Here is a 24,054-nt window from a genome sequence, read left to right as displayed (position 1 = left end):
CAAACACCCATCCCTCCACCAATGCACATTCCCCACCACCAATATCGAGGGTATACCCCCCCTTTCCCACCCTCCCCCTGCCTCTAAGGCAGATAATATTCCCCATACTCTCTCTCTACTTTGGGGCATTATGGCTTGCAACACAGACACTGAGAGGTCATCATGTTTGGTCCATTATCTACTTTCAGCATGCATCTCCCATCCCAACTGGTTCCTCCAGCCATCATTTTCTTAGTGATCCCTTCTCTATTCCATCTGCCTTCTCCCCTCCACTCGTGAAGCAGTCTTCCAGCTATGGGGCAATCCCCCTGGCCCTTGTATCTACCATCCTTGGGTGTTAGCCTCATGTGATGCTACCCTACACTCCACAAATGAGTGCAGTCCCCCTATGTCTGTCCCTCTCTTTCTGACTCCTTTCACTTAGCATGATACTCTCCATGTTTATCCATTTATAAATGAATTTCATGACTTCATCTCTCCTAACAGTTGCATAGCATTCCATTGTGTAGATGTACCAAAGTTTCTTTAACCAGTCATCTGTTTTAGGGACTCACTCTCCTTTCACCGCCCATGGCTCTGGGAGGACAGCTGCCTGTGAAAGGAACTCACGAGACAATTCTGGCCAATGCCAGAAGTGGAAATGAATCCTAGCAACAGTAGGTGATAATGAGCTTGGAATGGAAATCTACCCTCCCATATTTCTGTAGTGACAGGATATCTTGACTGCACCCTGTGGGAAACTAAGAGTCAGAATCCTGCAAGAGCATTTTTCTGCCCAAAATCATGAAATAACGATCCTTGCTTCATTGACTGAGTGACTCATTAAACAACAACAGGCAAGATTTTTAGTAGGATTTCTGATTCACGCATCTGATTTAAGGATCTGCGCTCATGTCAAGTGTCTACAGAGTACCAGATCCTAGTCTAAGCACTCTGGTCTTTCCATTATGTAGATACACTTTGTTCCCACTATGAAGTTTACATTCTAATACGGAAAAAGAAGCAAATATAATAAGCTAATGCTCTACTATATTTGAAGATACTGAATTCTATGAGAAATAAAAACTAGGCAAATTGGGGCTTGAGCAATAGAGCAGTGAGTAGGGCGTCTGCCTTGCATGCAACCGACCAAGGTTCAATTCCCAGCATCCCATATGGTCCCCTGAGCATCACTAGGAGTAATTCCTGAGTGCAGAATCAGTAGTAACCCCTGTGCAATGCCGGGTGTGACCCAAAAAGAAAAAAAAAAAAAAAACAACTAGACAAATTAAGGGGCAGTGGTTGTCAGGGTAAATAAACATAATAATCATGTAGATACTTGAAGAAAAAGCATTCCTGCTGAAGGAAAAGAGAAAACCAAGTAAAGAATAATTAATCAGAAACAGGTTGGGGGTCAGGGAGAGGTGGACAGGACCAGAAGGTCACTCGTTTTTATTCCAGTGAAGAGAAGCCATTGGAGGAGTGACCTGACCTAACTCATCATTTAAAACACATCACGCTGCCTGACAAGAAGAGCAAACAACAGGAGCACAAGTGGAAGTGCTGAGAAATGGTCAACCCTTTCGAAATATCACCCTTATCACCCTCTATACCCATTACTGTCACATCTAGCTCAGCTATTCATGCTTCTTGATACAAATAAAGGATTGATTTTACGTTACTAGAGCTTTAAATTCCATGTAACAATAGACAAAGGTCTTGGTGAGGAAGGAAAGAACCACCCTTTCTGTAGGAAGAGCAGACAGATAATAAGGTCTCAGGAAATCTAAGCTAGAGGAACAATTTACCAGAAAACACTGCTTCATACCTAAGACACACAGAAAGCCTCCATAAATGAATGTGCGTGAATTGTCTTTTCCTAGTTTCAATTTGCAAACCATTAAAGACACAATTTTAAAACTTCGCCTCATTTTCTATTGCATAAAGTACCTGTATTTTCCACAAACCAACCATGAACTCTTCACAAGTTATCACATTAGAAATTTTAACTACTTTCCAGCTGCTTGTTGTTGATATAAACTGAAACCAGTGAGCACACAATGCAAAGAACTAGCCTCTGCTACCCCCTAGTGGAATCACACAATGCTACCTAAGTCATTTCCAAATGCTCCAAAATGCAAACAAAGCTGAGCTGGAATACTGCTGAAATTTTTACTATTACTTTGAGAAACAACAATCTATGTGTATGCCTATCCATCACTCAACACAGACACACACACATGTTCCCTGGCCCACTTGTCTCTAGAGATTTTGTAAAACAGGGCATAGATGGCTAAAGAAAATGAAAGGCAATTTCAACTACTGAAACAGGTGAATATTTTAAATAGGTAAGTATTTTAAATAGGTGAATAAATTAAGACAGTAAATTTCAGATTCAAATCAACCAGTATCTACATTATCCTTTATTTTTATGAAGCTGAAATAGAAGGAAAAATCAAACTAAGTTCCCCAAATCTTGACGATTTTGTACTGAATTAATTTCTCTATATTCATGTATTATAGTTGAGTTTCAAAAGCAAACACTATCTGGCAACCTGGCTTTAATCACAGCATATACACAGGGTTTTAATTAGTTTTAAATTTAATTTAGTCTTTATTCAATTCAATTATCCATCTCATGGCCCACAAAACTTTCTAATTATCTCTAAGCCCATTAATGGCAACTTTTAAATTGCATTTTGGTGATTTTTTTTTTTATTAAACTGCCAAAGAAAAATAAGCATTATAAATCCTAAACCTTTCCACTGACTATACATTTAAAACTGTCGATTCAAAATGTTTTTAGTTGATGATAAAGGGAAAATCAGCCTTGTACTTTGAAAATTAATGACCACGTTACAAGTTGCAATATAATGGTTTTTCAAATCAGTTCGTGCTCTTCAAACACAATCAGCTGTGATATAAATCTACCTCTCTTCATCTCCACAGTTACCGAGAACAATTTAATGTTCACCACGACATGCTCAACTACATGAAAATTCTAACAACTCATCTAAGAACCCTGAAGTATTCGGCCATCATGGACCTATTCCCAATGCAGTGAGATTTTCAATTATCTCCATTCAGGAAGAATGATTTTTTAAACTGGTACATATATTCTATGAAGGAATTAATTTTCTTTGCCCACAATACCACTGGCACATCCAAAATCTCTCTGCCTGCCCCTGGTCCAGTGTGCTAATAAAAGACTATATCCAACCTTATGAATCCAGCAGCCAACAGGGTCAAAAAAATGCAAATGTGCGCACAGGTGTAGGTGCCTATCCAGTTCCTCAGGAGAAGTAAACAGTGGGGAACATTCGTGCCTCCAGCCATCAATGGTATCTGTGAAGATCTCACTTTATATAAAAGATGACCTGAACATGTATCTGGCATGAAGGTGTGCATGCATCTTTTCATAAATGTGAAACACAGCTACAATTTTTTTTTGGTTTGCTTGGGGGTCCATATGGGATACTGGTGATCAAACCCAGGTGGGACCCATGGAGGGCAAGCACCCTGTCCACTGTACTATCTCTCCAGCCCCAATATAGTTGCTCATTCTACCCAGGTCCTGTTTGCTCAGATCCAGAAATCAGTTTCTAAGTACACAACAAGAGCATACACAGAACCCACGAACCCCGTTCTAGTGCTCAAACTGTAATTGAAAAAGAAAAAGATAAAAAAGACTTATTTTGGGGCCCAGAGAGACAGCTCAACAGGCTGGACTGCATGCTTCGCACATAAGAAATCCAGATTCATACCCCACACCACATTTGCTAAGCACCACATGGAGCTTTTCCCAAACACATAGTTTGAAATAGCCCCTGAGCACCCCCACGTATGAAATCCAAAAACAAAAAGAAACAAACCAAGAAACGCTTAATGTCCTTTCAAAGAAAAAAAAAATTTTTTTTTGGTTTTGGACCACATACACAGTTGTTCAGGGTATACTCCTAGCTTTGTGCTCAGGGATCACTCTGAGCTGGGCATAGGGTACCAGGATCAGATCTAAGTCAGTCCGGTTCCAAGGAAGCACCTTATCTGCTGTATTATACCTCCAAACCCCAAATTCCGCCTTTGTTTTTGTTTTGCATCTACACACAGTGCTCAGGGGTTACTCCTGGCTCTACCCTCCGTGATCACTCCTGAGGAGGATCTGGCTCAGGAGACCATAACGTGTGCTGGGGACTGAACCCAGAGGGCCGCGTCCTATGAGCTGTACTATCAACTCACTATTGTGATTTCTTCTGTCATGCTGATCATGTTGGTTCTGCATTCAATTTAAATAAGTACATTTTGCGATAGCACAGAGGGTAGGGCATTTGCCTTCCACGCGGCCAACCCTAGTTCGATTTCTCCACCCCTCTCCGGGAGCTTAGCAAGCTGCCGAGAGTATCTCGCCCGCACGGCAAAGCCTGGCAAGCTACTGTGGCATATTCAATATGCCAAAAACAGTAACAACAAGTCTCACAATGGAGATATTATTGGTGCCCACTCGAGCAAATCGATGAGCAATGGGATGACAGTGATACAGTGATACATTTTGATTATTGCCCACACTTAAGGCCCAAGATTAAATGTGAGAAAATCAAAAACTGTTTAAATATCCCAAGAAGTAGAAAAGGAAAGCTCCACTTCTTGTTAGACTACAGAAATATATGAGAAACCCTTCTTCACTTTCAGCTGAAACAACAAATTCACCAGGTACAAAGTTTTCTTTAAAACCATCAGAGTACTATGAATACAAAGAAATGTAAAAGAACTAAATTCTGAAGGAACTTCCTACAAATCACCAGGGAAAGAGGACACTGTCGTGCTTTTATACATGTGCTATCAGGGATTAATTGTAAATGGAAGACAAAGGCTGTTCTACAATGCCAGTCTTTGCTTGAATAAGGATTTAAATCCTGGGTTTAAAAGATGCTGCTATTAGTAGGAACTGATTAACAAAGTTACTGGCTAAAATTAGTCCAAGTAGACCTCAAGTTGATGTCGCATCCATCAATGTCTTAATTGTAAGCAACTGTCTAGCTGACATTCATATTATAAATACTCAAATTTTGATGACAAAGAACATGTAAAGACAAAAATACAATTCCCCTGTGGCTAATCATAATTATTCATAACCCTAATTTTATTGTGTAGGTTGTTTCCAATTTTTCTTTAATTGTTGAGGGGGCTAATTCTGATTGTGCTCCGATGTTATATCCCGTGAGTGGGGGATGCAGTGCCAGGACAAGCTCAGGACTGTGTATACGCAAGGCATATGCTCTACCACCTGAACCACACCCTGAATCCCTGTTTCAAATTTTTAATCATTATAAAGAAAGATGAATATCTTTCATCTTTATTATCTTAAGGAATTAAATTAAGAATTGTTTTAGTAATTAAAAAAGCATTGTACTGGAATAAAGACAGACACTCAGATCAATGGAATAGAGTTGAATACCCTAAGACAAACCCTCAGGTATATAAATAATCTTCAATAAAGAAAGTATATGAAGTGGAGCAAGGAAAAATCTCTTCAACAAGTGGTACTGGGAAAACTTGCCAGGTGCATGCAAAGAAATGAACTCACACTTCTTTCTAACACCATGCACAAAAGGCAATTCAAAATAGATTAAAGATCTGAATTCATAAGGTACAGAAGGGAAAACATAAGCAGAATTCTCCATGACATTGAGCTAAAGGTATAACCAAGGATGAAACACCACTGACCAAGCAAGTAGAAGCAAAGATAAACAAATGGGACATTAAATTAAGAAGCTTCCACACCACAAAGGAAATGATGAACAGGATACAAAATCAATTCCTGGAATGGGAAAAATTATTTATCCAACACTCATCTAATAAGGGGTTAATATCAAAGATATATAAGGCACTGGTAGAATTTGACCAGAAAAAAATTTAAACCCTACAAAAGAAAAAAAATTAAACCCATAAAAAAATGGGGAAAAGAGATGAACAAAAACTCTCTCAAAGATACACAAATGGCCTAAAGATACATGAAAAAATGGTCTGCATTACTAATCATCAGGAAGACATAAATAAAAACAACAATGAGGGGCTGGAGTGATAACACAGCACGTAGGGTGTTTGCCTTGCATGCCGCCGACCCGGGTTCGATTCTCAGCATCCCATACAGTCCCCTGAGCACCGCCAGGAGTAATTCCTGAGTGCATGAGCCAGGAGTAACCCCTGTGCATCGGCGGGTGTGACCCCAAAGCAAACAAAACAAAACAAAACAAAAAAAACCCACAATGAAATAACATGCCAGAGACTGGTACGCATCAAAAAGAACAAAAATAACCAGCGCTGGCATGGATGCAGAGAAAAAGGCACTCTCATTCATTGTTTGTGGGAATGTCAACAGGTCCAGCCTTTTTACAAAACAATATGAACACTCCCAAAAAATTTAGAAATTGAGCTTCCATTTGACCCAGAAATTCTACTTCTTGGAATATAAAAAAAGGGCACAAAACAAAATGGATAAAAGACATTGGCACCCCTGTGTTTCTAGAAGTATTATCCACAATTGCCAAAATCTGGAAACAACCCGAGTATCCAAGAATAGATGTCTGGATAAATAAACTATATATACACACTGGAATTTTACTCAGTCATAAGAAAAGACAAGGTCATAAAATTTGCTGCTACATGGAAGGACCTGGAGGGTATCATGCTGAGTACAGTGAGTCAGAGGAAGAGAGGCTGAAACATAATCATCTCTCTCACATGAAGGATATAAAGAAACATAATGGTGGACTGATGAATGCCCAAAGACTACGGAAACAAAGAACAGAGAACAGGCAGTCAACAGGAAACATGCCACTTGATGGAGGCTGGGGAATGTGACAGAGCAACATCTATGGTGGATGGAGGCATTCAACTTGGAGGAGGAAGTGGTGCTGAAAGGGTTAAATGTTATATATGAAACCCTTTAAGCAATAGTACTGCAAATCACAGTGCAAAAACGAATTTCTTTAAAGTTCCTCTCCTAGAAATAGACTGGTGGGTGGGAGGCAAATACAAGAGAAGGTGGACTAGTGAAGTGAAGTGGACACTGTTTAAGGATCGCTGTTGAAACACTGCATGCCCGAAACTCTATTATGAATAACTTTGTAATTTCACAGTGACTATATTTTTTAAATACCAAACAGATGAAGTTGTATTTTTATGGATTTTTCTCAGCACTACATAATCATTAAGTCTTGGTCTCAATGATTTATGGACAGCTAACAAGTTGTCATTAACCTATAAGAGTGTCTTTCACTTGTGTTTGTCTGTAGCTCCAGAAGTACGGTACTTTTTTACCCAGCACCAAAAGCAGAGAAAGAAGTCAGCACACCTACCTGGCAGTTCTACCTGCTCTATGAATGTATGTGTTGGCATCCTCGGGACAATCAAACTGAAGAACCCAATTCACAGCAGGGAAATCTGTTCAGAAGGAAGATCATGTTAGAAAATCAATTTCAAAATCTGCCCTGACATATTTCTTCTTTTACAATATTGCCTGCCAGGATTATCATATCAAACTGATAGATATCATCAAGAAATCTATTAAAAACAAAATTTTGTGAACTAAGAGATAACAATTACGTTTTTTGACAAAGTGAACTAAAATTAATGACAGCCTTCGAATACGAAGATGTTTGTCTGTTTTGTTTTGTTTTTATTTGAGGGCCATACCTGCAATGCTCAGGGGCTACTCCCAACTCTGGGTTAAAGGGACTATAGGAGATGCTGGGGATTGAAGCCAGGTCAGAAGTATGCAAGGCGGGGCTGGAGCAATAGCACAGCGGGTAGGGTGTTTGCCTTGCACGCGGCCGACCCGGCTTCAATTCCCAGCATCCCATATGGTTCCCTGTGCATTGCCAGGTGTGACCCAAAAAGCAAAAAAAAAAAAAAAAAAAAGAAGTAGGCAAGGCAAATGCCCTACCCACTGAACTGTATCTCTCCAGCTCCTGAATGTGAAGATTTTTGAAGAGACATAACATTTTGTGTCAGACAGATAATGAGATACCCCAGTTAGTAATCAAAACAACAATAACAACAACAAAAACAAGTTCCTGACCCCTAGAGAACTACAAAACCGGTTTCTGGGACCATGAATGAGACTCAGTAGTAGAGTGCATACCGTGCATGTGCGACCCTGGATTTGATTATCAACACCCCAAAGGTTAAAAAATAAAATAAAATGGTTTCTAAGTTTAAGTGAAGATTTACTTTTCCTGCTACTCCTATTTCCAATCTGAATTAATCATGTCTAAGTTTTTCTACCTGTTCTTAGCAACCAACAATCACCCCATACTGCATTTATTTCTATAGAAGTCTCCATTTTTTCACTAATCTTCATTCCAGTAATTAGCCAACAAGCCTCAGTTATAAATCTCTTCAAATAAGTTTTTGGTGTCTCACTGTTATTTTAAAAGTTCACATGCAGACCATTAAGAAAGGTCTTAGGACTGAAAGACCAAATGATAAAAATGTTGACAAAGGCTGCAAGTGAGGTCGAGAAGAACTGTTGGAACTGCAGGAATCTAATGAGACATCTGCCATGATCTTTGAGAAAAATTACAACTGGCTACACAAAACACTAAGCAAATTTTAACTCAATTATTAATTCAAAAAAAGCATAAAAACTGAATATATTTATGCAAAAGATCTCATATAACCCTAATTTATCCATTCCTGAATAATGAACATCTGTCTTTTAGCACAATGATGAACTGAATATTCTGAAGCTTTATTCATACGTCCATATGTATGCAGTGCTTAAGATCACTCTCCGTCTCTCCTTCATATATATATACATAAATCTGTTACATATATTTAAATATATCACTATCACTATCACTGTCATCCTGTTGTTCGTCAATTTACTTGAGCAGGCACCAGTAACGTCTCTATTACATATCTCTATTACACTCAGCCCTGAGATTTTGGCAGACTCTCCTTACTCGTCTTTCCCAACGACTGGAGGCTCTTTCAGGGTCAGGAGAATGACATCTATTGTTACTATTTTTGGCATATTGAATACACTACGGGTAGCTTGCCAGGCTCTGCCGTGCAGGCAGGATACTCTCGGTAGCTTGCCGGTCTCTCTGAGAGGTATGTATATATCTTTTACTGTATTTGGGATATGAACATTCGGGATATAAACATTTATATATATGTTATATATATTTGCACATATATAAGCAATTAAATGTTTATACTGATTTAGACTATTTTGATTTCCAAAATTAGAGGGATAAAAATCAGAGTATGATATAGACATAAGCACATTAAAATGTTTCAAACTACAAAGTCAAACAGTGCTAGGAGATGGTGGGTGGTTGAGAGGGTGTTGAGTAGGGCTAAGAAAACAGTCAAAAAAAGATAAAATCAAAAAAAGAAAAAAAAGGAAAAAAATCATGCAGTTTGCTGCTACATGGACAGAATAGAAGGTATCATGCTGAGTGAAGTCAGATAGAAGGGGTGATACAAAATAAAATAGACACAAAACGATCTTGCTCATCTGTGGGATAAAAAGAAGCATGGCAGAAGAGTAACGAAAGGTCCAGAACTAAGAACTGATCTACAGATCTAAGCTTTCATGGCAGTATGATGTAAGGGGACCCTGAGACAACAGTGGAGGGGAATGAACACTTGGGTGTTGACTTGTGAAATCCTATCATTGACAGTATTAAAAAATTGTAAACCATGGTGATCAAAATTTTTTTTAAAAAGGAAGAAAAAAGAGCTCAGAGACTTTTAAAAATATACTTCATTCAATGCAGTCTCTAGTCACATGGGAAAGAATGCACAGAACTCACAAGAGCAAAAAGGAAAAGAAAAAAAAAGATACATCACTGCTCATGTTGGGTATTACATGCATCAGATTTATCCTCTGTCCATGTTTAAAATCTGCAAATTTTAATTGGAGCAACAGTACAATGGATAGGGCACTTGCCTTGCACATGGCTGACCCTTAGATTTGATCCCCAAGATGCCATATGGTTCCCAAGTACTGCCAGGATTACTTCCTGATTGTAGATCCAGGAGTAATCCCTGAGTATCACTAGGTACAACACTGCCCCCCACACTCCCAAAAAAACAATTAAAATTTACAAGATTTAAAAAGATAAAATGAGGTGAATAAGTCAAGTTACCAATTTATTCTCATCCTTTTCACCAGTTTTCCCCCAATTACTACCATACCCCACTTGTACACACACAGAGCTACCAGTTTTATACACACACACACACACACACAGCATTATCAATGGCTTTTTCAAAATTGAAATATAGTAAGTATTTTCGATAAAAACGAAAATGGCTGGAGGGCACTTTCCCCTTGGATAGTCAATGCCCACTTGCTACTTTCTCATGACCTAAAATTAACAGCACGGTGGGGGGGGTGGAATTAGGATGGTTGAAGAAAAACTGAACTTCATTAATTTTTCGCATTAAATAAATTCAAAATATTTATCGAGTTTCCAGTGTCAAAGTAACAGGAATATTTACATCTATAAATCTTCAATTCTTTGATTTTGTAGACTCCTCAGGATTCTATGATGTAATCATCAAAGCATAAAATCAATTTTTTCACTGACCAGAGATTAAGGATATCAATAAGCTAATGTTGGCTATAAGGAAAAAAAAATTATTTGAGTTAAACTATCTATAAACTCACAAAAACATTCCCCATTTATAAGCAAATTGTATTTTTCCATGATTACAGACCATCTGCTCCTAAGAAGTTTTCTTACCTAGTCCCCTGGCTGCAATATCAGTAGCAAAAAGCACTGCAGCTCTCTTGCGGACAAATTCATTATAAACCTCCATTCTTCTCATTTGCTGCTGCCGACCATGCAGGGCTAGGATAGAAACACCAGGACGAAGTCGGCAGAACACTCGGAACAGATACTGAACCTAGACAGGAATGAAAAAAATGAGTCTGATGTTCTGGATACCAGCAACAAAATAAATCTATGAAACTAACACTAGAAATGTACTAAAGAGCCCCCAAGTTTCCCCATCAAAAATATCAACACAGGGGCTAGAAACATAGTACAGGTGTTAAGGCATTTGCCTTACATACACATGGTCCCCAGAACCCTGCCAGGAATAAGCCCTGAACAATGATAAGTGTGGTCCAAAGACAATCAATCAATCAATCAATCAATCAATAAATATGGCCTGGAGAGAACGGGAAATGTAGTATAGCCTTCAAACATCTGTTCAAATTATTGCCTAAGTGAATTTGGGGGTGGAGGGAGAAACTGTTCCCCTTAAATATTTAAGTTAATAGCTAGCACTTTTCCAAATTTAAGAGATTACAATGCAATTTCTGACCAATTTTAAATATGTATTTTTTCTCTTTTATTATTTTTTCAATGCAGGGAACAGTACAGGGTTTCATTCATACAAAACAATTGTTCTGGAAAGCCACATCTCCAGCCCCTTAAAATTACCTTTTGGGGGAGGAGGACGCCCATAACCAGCAAAGCTTATTGGCAACTCCTAGCTCTAGCTCTGTGCTTGGGGGTGGCTCTCAGCTGTGCTGGTTCGGGGCGGGTGCAGGGGTGGAATAGTTGAAGTGGGTGCCAAGGACTGAACCCAGGTCATCCACATGCAAAGCCTGCTCTCAGGGACTCAACTATCTATCAACTCCCTCTTAAACTGGCATTTTAAAATACTTCTACTAAAAGTATCTAACAGATTTTAAATAGCAAAGAAATTTTATTCCTATCAACAACTGTTAAAGAACATATAAAATGTTCTGCATGAGTGGGAAGAACCCCTAACCCTAATTTTGAGCTGCGATAAAAGGGTAGGAGAAGCAACTTCCCTGAACAAAAATTTTACATTACTTTTTTTCTTCCTTTAATTCATTTCCAAATCCAGTAGAATTTTATCTTAATAGTTTATGCTTCGAAGTCTTATATTGATCAGATTTTATTGATCAATTCAGATTTTCTTCAACCAAACTACAAATCATTTTTTTACTTCTTTTATTGCCTGAGGTCATAAAGTCACATCGTAAAATATGTGCTCAGAATGTATTATAATTACAGTTATGGTATAGAACTGGCCCAAAGAAGAAGTGTTCTCACTTCCTAAAACTACTAGATATAATACATTTTATTGTAAACACACCCCAAATATATGAGACTATATGGAACTAAGTGCTATTTTGGTTTTATTTCTCTTCAGTTTATGTTTTCCTGAATGAGAACTACTAATTGCTAGACTGAGGCAGAACACACCATCATTTCATTCCACTTTCTAACCTTTCTAACACCAATGATTGGTGTTAAAAAGCTCTATACAAAAATATGAAAAATAAAATAGGAAGAACTTTAACTCTTTGCACCTCAGTAAAAAGTACGTCAAAACCAAGATAACAGTTTTGTTTATCTGCTAAAAACTCCACTCTATCTCCCTTCAAATTTCTGAGATGTTTCAAGCCTTCTAGGTTCAACAACTGCACTTAGCTTCAAAGGACTCAAAAGATTAAATATCTCCCAGAATTAGGGTAAAGGGACATATATTAGGAATGGACTTCAGAGATCAACATAAACAAAAGACAGAATAGCATGAAAATAAATGACATTCAGGTGAAATTTTTTTTCTTTTTTTTTTTTTGGTCTCTAAAGCCTCCCCTCGCCCCCCATACTCAGGGATCACTCCTGGCAGTGCTTGATGGACCATTCAGGGTACCAGGGATCAAACATAGGTCGATGGCATGCAAGGCAGATGTCCTATACGCTGTACTATCACTCAAGCCTCAGGTGAATATTCTCAAACTGCTACTTAACAGATTACAAAACCCTCTGGACAGCCTTGCAATTTAAGTGTTCATCCACCAATCCGTGTCAAAGGCTACTAAATCCTAAGTGCTGTGCAAGGTTCTAACAACCATGCAGTAAGAACAGCCCCAGTTTCTGTGTTATTAAGCCTTCAATCTCATCCACAGATTCCTTGAAAATATAGTCACTGAGGGTTGGGGAGATAGTATAGCAGGCAAGGTGCTCGCCTTGCATGAAGGTAACCCTGGTTCAATCCCTGGTACCCCATGTGATACCCCAAGCACCACTAGGAGTAATCCCTCAGTGCAGAGCCAGAAGTAAACCCTGAGCACCAAAATCAAAAACAAAAACCCAGATCTAGAATCTCTGGAGACAGAGAAAGAGCATATGGGAAAAGGTATGTACATGTCCTGCGTGCAGTCAACCCCAATTCAATCCCAGTGCTACATGGTCTCCCACACCACAGGGATCTGCACCATCACTTGGAAGGCCCACAGAAACCAACAGAATCTAGATATTGATTCTCTTCATGGGCAGCACATCTCGCACTGTTTTAGAATGGGAAGGGGGGATTGGGAGGAATATTTACTCAGCTGAAATTTGACATTTTTAAAAGGATGAATCAATGTGAATAATTTAAGAAAAGTAAGCATTTGATACCTCTTTACAACTGGAGAAAAATACAATACTTTTCTTCTTCAAGTGGCTTCTCAAGAAGGAATATAGCACACTTATTTTTTGCTGCAGCTCACAAACTATGTAGTTTTGTTCCAAAGTAGCTGGGGTGCTTATGAAACAGGAGAAAAATATTTAAATTAAGTCATGTTAATAACTTCGAAAATCAAACCAAAAAGAGATAACATTTTAACAATGGCACAGACCTCAGATTTCTCACATACACATTTATACACACGTTTGCTCTCTGTACAAATAAACCCACTTACAGAATTTTTTCACCAAAAAAGTTTTAAAAATATAAGATACTGTATTATTATTGATAAACAAAAGGTTAAATTTGATCCATCCATAAGTTTAAAAAAATTATAAAATAAACTAATGTACATCCATACAATTAAGCATTATGTACCTGTAAAAGGTAAAAAGGAAATACAGAATCTATCTCCATAGTCAGAGAGAGCCCTAAGAGTCTTAAATGAAAGCAAAGCAAAAAAAAAAAAAATCATACATAAAATTTGCTGTCATTTAGCTTGGAAACTGGCCTCATATGCTGGGGGAAAAGGCAGCTGAGATAGAGAAGGGAACACCTAGTAGAGAATGTTGGGAGGACCCACTCGGGTTGAAAGCTGCATGCCAAAAGTAGACTATAGACTGACCATGATGGTCACACAATACCTCTATTGCAAACTACAACATCCTACAGGAGAGAGAACAAAAGGGAATGCCCTGCTACAGAGGCAGGGTGGGGTGGTGAGGATTGGGGTGGGGGTGGTGGGAGGGATACTGGGAACATCGGTGGAAGAGAATGGGCACTGGTGGAGGGATGTAAACAAAATGCAAACATGAAAGTTCATAAGTTTGTAACTGTACCTCAAAGTGATTCACTAATAATTTTTTTTTAATTTGCTGTTATTTATCAGAGTGGGATACACAATTTTTTGTGTGCGCGTGTGTATATATATATGTATATATATATATCTCACATATGTGTGTATACCCATGCACACACATACATATATACAATATACTGTCTTTAAGAAAAATAATAAAGGCAAGCAACCAAAACTTAATAATTGGTTCTCCACTATGGGTATACACAGAAGAGAATGAATGAACCCACACATTTATCAAATTGAAAGTTGATGGTTAAGAGACAAAGGAATCATATCCAAAAAACTGTATCATATTTGAAGGAGAATATCCAAGATAGGGGTGGTGGAGAGGGAAAGAAATGCAAAGAAATCAAACACTCAAAAGTCATATTGCTCTAAGTAGTACTGATAGTCCCCTGAAACTGTTCTATATTCAGTAACCATTAAGTGGTCACAAATGAAGATCTCTGACATCATGTGCATATGTAATTATACATAGATTTCAAAGAGACTCAGTAAAGACTAACATCTTATGTTTAATTTGTAAATGTCCTTATGAACTCATATGTTTTCTTTTGAAAAAGATCCCATAAGTACTGCTTGGGAGTCTTCCCAAAATATGTGCGTGTATATGTAATCAAAACATCACACATTTGAAAATCCTAATGAATCTAGACAACCTCTGTCAAATTAATCTTTTGGTCTAGAGAACTATGAAAGCAACCAAGGTAGCATCAACTTGAGGTGAAGGATAAGACGGGTATGTCTTATAAAAACATGTTAGAGACCCTTTAATGACTCAGGTTTATTGGAGAAAAATTCTTTTCTGAAAACCTTTATTTAATCATCATTTTTAATACCTTGGAAAATTTTTTCTTTCTTAGAAGTGCCAGGTTTAAAACACCTATGAGGGGCCAGAAGATAGTGCAAAGGTTAGAGAGATACTAGGCATGTGCCTGACCTGAGTGAAATCCCCAGTTCATCTGGTCCCCTATGCACCACTGGGGACATCTTTGAAGGTCCACAACACAGCCAGGATGACCAGGTAATCCCCAGCACTGTAAGCCTTGAGTACCACATCTCTTGACTTATGCACAAAAACAGCAAAACCAAAAATGACCAGAGGGGGCCCCAGGGCCTTCTGAGCAAAATCTAAGAGGTCCCAAAAAAATTTACTTAAAATTTTAAAAATGGGGAGGAAATAAAATAAAATTTAAAAAATAATAATTTTGAAAATAGGCAGAAAGCATTTCTCCAAGTTGAATGTCAGTGCATAATTCAAACCAAACATACACACACAAACTCTCAGCTGTCATAATATGAGCATATTTTAAATTGTATTTTCCAATCCATATATATTATATCAAACTTTTTACTGTTACAAGTACACTTAACTTCATTCCAATTTTAGTGAGATGTAGACAAAACAATTGCCTGAACGTTGTAAATAGAAAGGTATTTTGCTTGGTATTAATGCATTTGATTAAATGCACTTTGGGCTGGAGCGATAGCTTAGCGGCTAGGACGTTTGCCTTGCACAAGGCCGACCTGGGTTCGATTCCTCCACCCCTCTCAGAGAGCCCAGCAAGCTACCAAGAGTATCTCGCTTGAACGGCAGAGCCGGGCAAGCTACCCGTGGCATATTCGATATGCCAAAACCTGTAACAACAAGTCTCACAATAGAGATGTTACTGGTGCTCGCTCGACACTGACAGTGACTAAATGCACTTTAGTCCTATATAATGCAGTTAGAAAAGAATGATTCTGAAATCAAATAACCTGAACTGACAAATGCAAAAAGCTGTACATCATATCCCCACTTCTTCAGGAAATAACAGCAGTGAAAATAAATTTCCAAGAAGTCGTAAAGAAAAATTTAACCCAATGTGCTATTTATCTGGAAATCCTCCTACAAAACCATCTCTCATTTTATAAAGGGTAATTGGTGAATAGCTTATCTTTATGAAAAAAGATTTGTTCCCTAAGTCACATTTACAGAAATACTTCAGAGTACTTGTTCAAGGTCCAAGAATTTATATAATCTTTACTAATATATCTTCATATCAAATAACCCATAAAATGCTAATTTCCTAGAAAATTTATATTAACTTCAAATATTAAATTCTTAAAGATAACTTATTTTGACTAAACCAAATACTTTTCTAAATTGTGCATACCTGTATTTTGCTTTTTCATGAACCCAGACATACTCAGGGTTTTTCAAACTCAATCGTGCAAGATCCTTTACAGACTTGGTTTGTGTGGCTGAGAAAAGCAAAGTCTGACGTTTCTTGGGAAGATTTTCAATGATAGCATTCATAGTGTCAGCAAAGCCCATGTCCAAGATTCTATCCGCTTCATCAAGAACTAAGAAGGAAAAATCCAGTTGAATTACAATATTTAAAATATACATGAAGCTAAGTGCGATGTGGTACTCTGGACTGAATTGTTCAACAGAAAATCGACATTAACAAAAAGAAAAAAAAACTAGCAAATTCAAAGAGAGTCTGAAATGCATATAAGAACCTGTGTTAATTTCATTAAGGTTCCACAGTTGTATCAGATGTTACACATGGGGATACTTGGGCAAGGTCCTAACAGGAACTGTCTCCACTATCACTACAACTTTCCCATACCTCTGGAATTATTCAAAGACAGACTGACTCAAATCCAAACCCATCATGCATTGTGCAGGACACTAGGTAATAGCATTAAGTAGATATAAATGAACAGGCAAAACTTGGCAGTGTTGGGTCAAATGGCTCTACCACTTGAGGACATGCTTCATACACAGGCATGCAGAAAGGCCCAGATTCAGACCCCGGTGTCACCCAAGTAACAAGTCTGGAATAGCCCCTGTACACTATCAGATGTGGTCCTAAACACCCCCCCAAAAAAAAATTTTTTTTAATTAACACTGTCAAATTCTGAGATGTCTAATTTACAAATAAGAGTACTCATTTCTCTATTTTGATTTTAAAATAAGTCTAGTTGTGTTCTCTGGGTTTGGAACCCATATGTCAAAAATTTATTTCAAGTTATTTCTCAGATTCTCTTTAATCACAATATTTACCCAATATAAAAGTTCTTTCATTAAAATTTATGAAGGCTTCCTCCAAAGTCAGATTTTCTTCATTAGAAATTCTTTAGACTCACCTAACATTTGGAGATTGGTAGCATGAAAACATATCGTTTCATCCATGTGTTGAAGAAGTCGGCCCGGTGTACAAACAAGTATATTTATGTTATTGATTCTCTCAGCTTCATGTTTCAGATCCTGAGAACAGTTGTTTCCTTTGATTACACACACACATCACTGAACAGCCTGTATACCCAAACTATAAAAGCCATCTGCATGCAACATTTCATCACAGCAACAAAGATACCCTAGAAATAACTACCATCTCTCTCTTCTATTTCTGCAGTACATCCAGATTTCAGGGTCAAATAAAAGTCCTTCATGAAGACCCAATAAGATTTCCCAATAAGACTGGGAGCGGGGAGATAGTTCAAATGGCTACCAGGCATGTACCGCATGTGAGAGGCCCAGGTTCAAATCTTGGCACACATGGTCCTCCTTTGCTTCCCCCTGCACAGACAGGAGAAACCCTCAACAATACACCCAGTGTAGTTCCTAAGCGTCTCTGAGCACATGGAACTTCAAAGGACTCAGGGGCAAGGAGCTCTCACTCTGCTCACTGACCTCTCTAGACTGGAAAAAAGTATGAGCTAAGTGCACTAGATTCTAGATGTTCTTGCCTTGAAATAAGACCTACCAAATACTCCTTCTTAAAACTGCATAAAGATGTGAAGGTTTGTAATGCTTTTTTTTTTAAGATCTATATCTGCAAGTATTTATCCTTGCAGTTAGAACAGACTCTAGACTATACAAACATTGTACATGTACAATAAGCAGAAGTTGAATAGGTTTTACTCAAATAAACATCCCTCAAAAACATTTTCTACCTTCTTACTTCTGCGACTAACCCAGCTACGTTCATCTCTAAGATACCAGTTCTACATATATACTTACTATAAAGTTCTTTTTTCCAATATACATAAACAAATAGATTTATAGGTTAGACTAAATTAGTCTCAGAGAAACTAATGGGGCAAGTCAAATATTTGAAAACACAGAACTTTCTGAAACTTAAAATTTTATGCTCTAGATGACAGTGACAAACCAGGGTAAGTGTCACTCAGTGAAGCCTTGTTTCAGGGGCTAACCTGTCTAGATAAGGTCTCTAATTCTTCCCTGTGATCCGTCACAGAACTCCAACATAAGTTGGAGAAGGAAAGCAGGGTAAGGACAAAAGGACAAACCTTTCCACCAATGATGAGACCAGCTGAAAAGTCATGATTTTTTCCTACTTTTCGGAGAACCTCAAAGGTCTGATAGGCCAGTTCTCTCGTAGGTGAGATTATCAAAATCCCCAGCCCATCTGTTGATGTCCATTGCAGACGATACAAAGCTTCCAACACCTCGGAAGAGACAGCAGGTTAGGTTCAGTAAGCTCTCTGAGAATGCTTTTTTTATTCCCAAGTTTCAACTTTGCCTTTCCAAATCAAAAGCATCTGTCAAATCCAAGGCATACCAGTCGCAAGTTGTATCTCTTTTGGATGCTTTGTTTTTCCTTTTTTTTCCATACATCAGGAGACACATCCAAATCTCCAAATCATAAAGGAAAAGAATAAAAAGTCCGGCAACCCAGCTGCTGCCAGAGTCAGGCCATTAAGGTACTGAAATTAACAGATGGGGTGCACAGCTATTAACATAGACTTTTAGGAAATACCTGTGGCAATTTTCTGAATAGAAATCACATTAAAATAAACTTTTATTGCACTCATCTGTGTAACATAAAATAAAAGAATGAAAGACTAACACCCAAGAATAGTAGAGATAAGTACCAAGAGGTTTGCTCCACGGCTTGGAAGCTGGCCTCACATGCTGGGGGAAAAGGCAGCTCGAATAGAGAAGGGAACACCAAGTAAAGTGTGGTTGGAGGACCCACTTGGGATGGGAAATGTGTGCTGAAAGTAGATTATAGAATGAACACGATGGCCACTCAATACCTCTACTGCAAACCACAACACCCAAAATGAAAAAGAGATAACAAAAGGGAATGCCCCACTAAAGAGGTGGGGTGGGGTCGAGGGGATGGGGTGGGGGGTGGGAGGGATACTGGGATCACCAGTGGTGGAGAATGGGCACTGGTGGAGGGATGGGTACTTGAGCATTGTATGACTGAAACACAAGCACGAAAATATGTAAATCTGTAACTGTACCTCACGGTGATTAATAAAAAAAAAATTTTTAAAGGGTATCATGAACATCACTCTACCTCCTTTAAGCAAAATTTAATTAAATAAAATAAACTTTTATCTGCTGTTATTACACCATGACCAAATTTCTAATTCCATATACTATTTTATTGGAATTTAAGAGAAAAAAAGGTTTTAAGTATTTAAAACAAAATTTACATGTAATTTTTCTAAGCAAAATACCTTATAGGAATTAAAAGTTAGGAAATCTTGAAAGCTGGGGAGGCAGTACAGGGGGTAAGGTGCCTGCTTTGCCTGTGGCTGACCCAGTTGTGATATAACACACGTGGTCCCTGATCATTGTCAGGAGTGATTCCTGAGCACTGCCAGGTGTGGCCCCAAACAAAATAAAACCAAAAAAATATGAAAACTGTGCTGGGGTTTGTTTTTAGCAGTAAGGCTCATTCCTCATATGGGGATTTGATACACCCCAGAAGTAAATTATGAGACCAACTGTATAGTTGAGAAGTTAGTTAACTCCTATGAGGCTCTATAGTTCTACTGTATGAAGTATATTAATACTCCAGAAAATTTTCAGAAAGTGACCCAATCTCCTTAATGAGTATTTTCAACTTGAACCGATACAGTTAGTAAGTATAAATGCCCTTGGCAATGGGAAGTTTCTACAGCATTCCCTTCAATTTTTAACACAAAGTAGAACTATTTGCTTCTGTGCCCTAATAATTTCCCGCAGTCCACCAGGAATGCCCTGGCTAGTCAGAGCAAAATGTATTAATTCAGTGAATTACTAAATGCCCACCATATGCAGGGCACCAAGCTAGGAAATATGGTAGCATACAAGACAGGACATTTGTCTCACATAGCTGGTATTCTATCCAGGAAAATCCAACACAAAACAACTCTTTACATAATTATTTCTATCCCAGCACAGAATGCCAAAAAATCATGTGCTAAAGAATCTAACCCACCATAATTAAACTTACTGGAACAAGGAAAGCCAGGGTCTTGCCAGATCCAGTTTTGGCAGCTCCCAAAACATCTTTACCTTGCAAAGCTAAACCAATGGTCTGCTTCTGTATCTCAGTTACCAAGCGATACTGGGCTTCTTGCAGACCTGGCAATGTGTATGGAAGAACGACACTTTAGAAAATATCCTGAAAATAGTACAAGAAGCTAAATTGTAAGAACAACCCCCCCATCACCCCCAGTTCATATGTTCAAGTCCCAATCCCTAGTTCCTCAGAATGTGAAGATGGGACCAGAATGTGAAGATGGAACCAATGGATTTCTCACTGGCAAAAGCAACAGCCTCACACCTAAGAGGTCATGAGTTCAAGTCTGTGCTGCCCACATGTGTCACAAGTGCCCTGGCACCACAACATGTGGACAGCACAGAGTATGATCTCTAAGAATCCAGCATTAAAAGCACTGCAATATCATCCACAAAAGACCCACCATGCAAGCCTTGCAGCCAGAAGCATAGACCCAGGGCAGGTTAGGTACGAGCACCACCACTAAAGGCTCGCAACCAGAGCAAGGATACCTGCGAGCAAGGCTAGTGAAATGCACAACCCCTAGCCAGCACTACAGCCAAATGTGGACACAACTTTCAGTTATTGTAGCAACAACAATAAAGGAAAGGGGGGAATGGAATTTAGTTTTTTTATAGTGACCACAGATGGGAACTTTAGAGTTAATTTCTAAGTTAAAAATAAGCCCCTAAGGCGGACCCTAATTCAGTCTGGTGTTTCTTATAAAGAAATTTGGACAAATAAAGACACCAGGATTTCAAACACACAGCAAGATACCAATGTGAAGAGGAAGCAAGAAGGTGGCCATCTGTAAGGAAATCCCCAAGGAACGAAACCAGACAGCAGAGCCTTTCACTCTGGACTTCAAAGGAAACCAACACTGCTCACACCTTGACCTCTGGAGTCCCAATCTCCAGAACTGTGAAAAGAATAGTTTCTGCTGTTGAAGCCACCTAATCTGTGCTTTTTTGTGATAGCAGCCCCAGAGAACTAATAGAGTGTTGTCACTGTGTGCTCTCTTGCTTAAGTAACAAAATTAAGTTTCCTCTTCATTTTTAGGGGCCCTGGTATCTTTTTAATTTTTATTACTGTACTTCAGAGTTCAGAAAAGCTAAGGAGAATGACAACTTGATAAGACTAAAAGCAGTATCATTTGTGCTATAGGTTCTCATATTAGAGTTGTTTGCCAAAATAAAATTTTTGGTTTAAACATTTTACCATGTATAGAAAGTAGCAAGAAACCCAACAACATGTCACTGGAATATTTCATATACTTACCTTTCAGAGTTTTTTTGGACAAAGGGAAATCTGAAAATCGTGTGATTTCATTTACATTTATCTGGGGGAAAAAAAGAGAAATCGTTGGATAGTCAAAATAACAACTCTTATTTATTTGATTCACAATGAAACCATTTTTTTGTCAACGGTGTGCTGTCTAGCTCATCCTTGGCTCTTCAGGACTAAATTCAATCATCACTTCTAATTTTCAAAAATCTAATTCTTTTGAAAACACTGTTAGGGCACAAAAATCTGTTATAACACTGTTATAAAAAAAAAACCTTTATCACATACACACACACACACACACACACACACACACACACGTGTATACCCACACCCTTTGCCCTTAACTCTTTCTCTCTCTCTCAACTATCTTGAGACAACCTCCATCTCTAAAATGTAAGAATACAATTAATTACACCAATCTTAGTAACAAGTAAATGTAGTTTTAGTCCATCCTTCAAGAACTGCAAGTTTAAAACATAAAGAACAAAATTACTATAAACTACGGATCATGATGAAAATAGACATTTTGTTGTTAGTTTTGGTTTTGGGTCCACACCCAGGAGTGCTTCAGGGCTTACTCCTGGTTCTGAGCTCAGGGATCACTCCTGGTAGGGCTCAGGGGACCTTATGGGGTGCCTGGGATCAAACACATGTTGGCCATGTGCATGGCAAACACCCTACCCACTGAACTATCTCTCCATGATCGTGATGAAAAGAATTTTATTTATACACGTGAAGAACTGACTAATGTTACTTGGAGAAGTATGTCATTAAAACAAGTTTGTCAAAGTTTTAACTCTGCCATTAGCATGAGAAAACCTGACAACTGCTAATTTGAGGGTCGCCTGAAGGAACATTATTCACAGTAACCAGGATAAGAGTCTCTGTCATGTCTTGAAGTCACAATAACTAACATTTTGCCCTTTAACTTTACATTATCTAAATGTTCATTACCAATGTTTCTCATTAGCATAAACCCAATTTCCTGAATTTCATTTTAGAGACACAGGAGAATAATTTTATTACAGATGCTGAAAGCAGGAACTACTGTTCAGATCTGGGAATAAGTTGCCAAAATATTCATGAATTACAAAAGGGAAAGTCACATTTATAAGGTTCATTTATTTAAATTACACTCCAGGCAATAAAGGGATGACAGCATGTATTTCATTTCACAGTCTACACATCATCTTTTTCAAGACTCTTAATGTGGCCTAGGCCAGATTACTTTCTAATGCTGAAAACACAAATATTAAAACATTGCCTTAATCCCTACAAATCATTCAGCTAACACTGGAGAAGAGAAATCAATGCTAGTCCCCACTAGCATTAAAGGGAATAAAGCTTATTCCTATATGCTGACCCTTTGAGGAATCTCAATTAGAAGGTATTTTTCCAGCTTGCACATTAAAATTAGGTGGGTCTTCCTTGGCACCTATAAGGGTACCAGCTAAAGCATAATGAATTGAATGTTTACAGATGAGCATCTAACTCTCCTGCCCCCATCAGAGTCAGGAGAGGTGACATACTATGGCCCAGGGGCCCAATTCAGTTTGCTGTCTATCTTTGAAAATAAAAGTTTTATCGGAAACAATGCCAACCATTCATTTATCTATTGTCAAGGTGGTTGTTAAAGAGACCACGTGGCACGCGTTTGAGATCCAGCACCACAGGATCCCCCAAGCACCACCAGGAGGCCCCCTGAGCACAGAGCCAAGTATAGTCTCTCAGCACTTATATTTTAGGTATGACCTAAAAAAAATTTTTTTTTTTGGGTCACACCTGACAATGCACAGGGGTTATTCCTGGCTCATGCACTCAGGAATTACTCCTGGAGGTGCTCAGAGGACCATATGGGATGCTGGGAATCGAACCCGAGTCAGCCGCGTGCAAGGCAAATGCCATACCCTCTGTGCTATTGCTCTAGGCCCTAAAAAATATTTTTAATGAAAAGTGTATTCTAGTACTGTTAGCTCTAGCAATTGATCTCACATTCAAAATCTTAAAATTTTCTAATATTTTAAAAAACAAATGAAACACAAATCGTTAACAAGAAGGGACTGCCTTTTTCTTCCACTTAGTGAAGACTGGAATCTCAAACTCCATGTTCAGCGACACAGACAA

General features: G+C 38.4%; 1 protein-coding gene across 1 annotated transcript in view; it reads right to left on the bottom strand.

The window, feature by feature from the left end:
* The window catches only part of DDX10 (DEAD-box helicase 10), a 251,787-nt gene that overhangs the window by 223,229 nt on the left and 4,504 nt on the right, over positions 1–24,054 (bottom strand). Inside the window, exons 2-9 of the mRNA XM_004614141.2 lie at positions 21,922–21,982; positions 20,596–20,726; positions 18,653–18,811; positions 17,486–17,606; positions 16,507–16,696; positions 13,440–13,566; positions 10,737–10,899; positions 7,335–7,419 (exon numbers count right to left, since the gene is read on the bottom strand). Of these exons, the coding sequence (XP_004614198.2) occupies positions 7,335–7,419; positions 10,737–10,899; positions 13,440–13,566; positions 16,507–16,696; positions 17,486–17,606; positions 18,653–18,811; positions 20,596–20,726; positions 21,922–21,982 (1,037 nt within the window). The remainder of the gene's footprint in view (positions 1–7,334; positions 7,420–10,736; positions 10,900–13,439; positions 13,567–16,506; positions 16,697–17,485; positions 17,607–18,652; positions 18,812–20,595; positions 20,727–21,921; positions 21,983–24,054) is intronic.

This window comes from Sorex araneus, chromosome 3, assembly GCF_027595985.1.
Source record: "Sorex araneus isolate mSorAra2 chromosome 3, mSorAra2.pri, whole genome shotgun sequence".
In the NCBI taxonomy this organism is placed as follows: Eukaryota; Metazoa; Chordata; class Mammalia; order Eulipotyphla; family Soricidae; genus Sorex; species Sorex araneus.
Note: the sequence above shows the minus strand (reverse complement) of the source record. Positions and strands in the feature narration are given on the sequence as shown.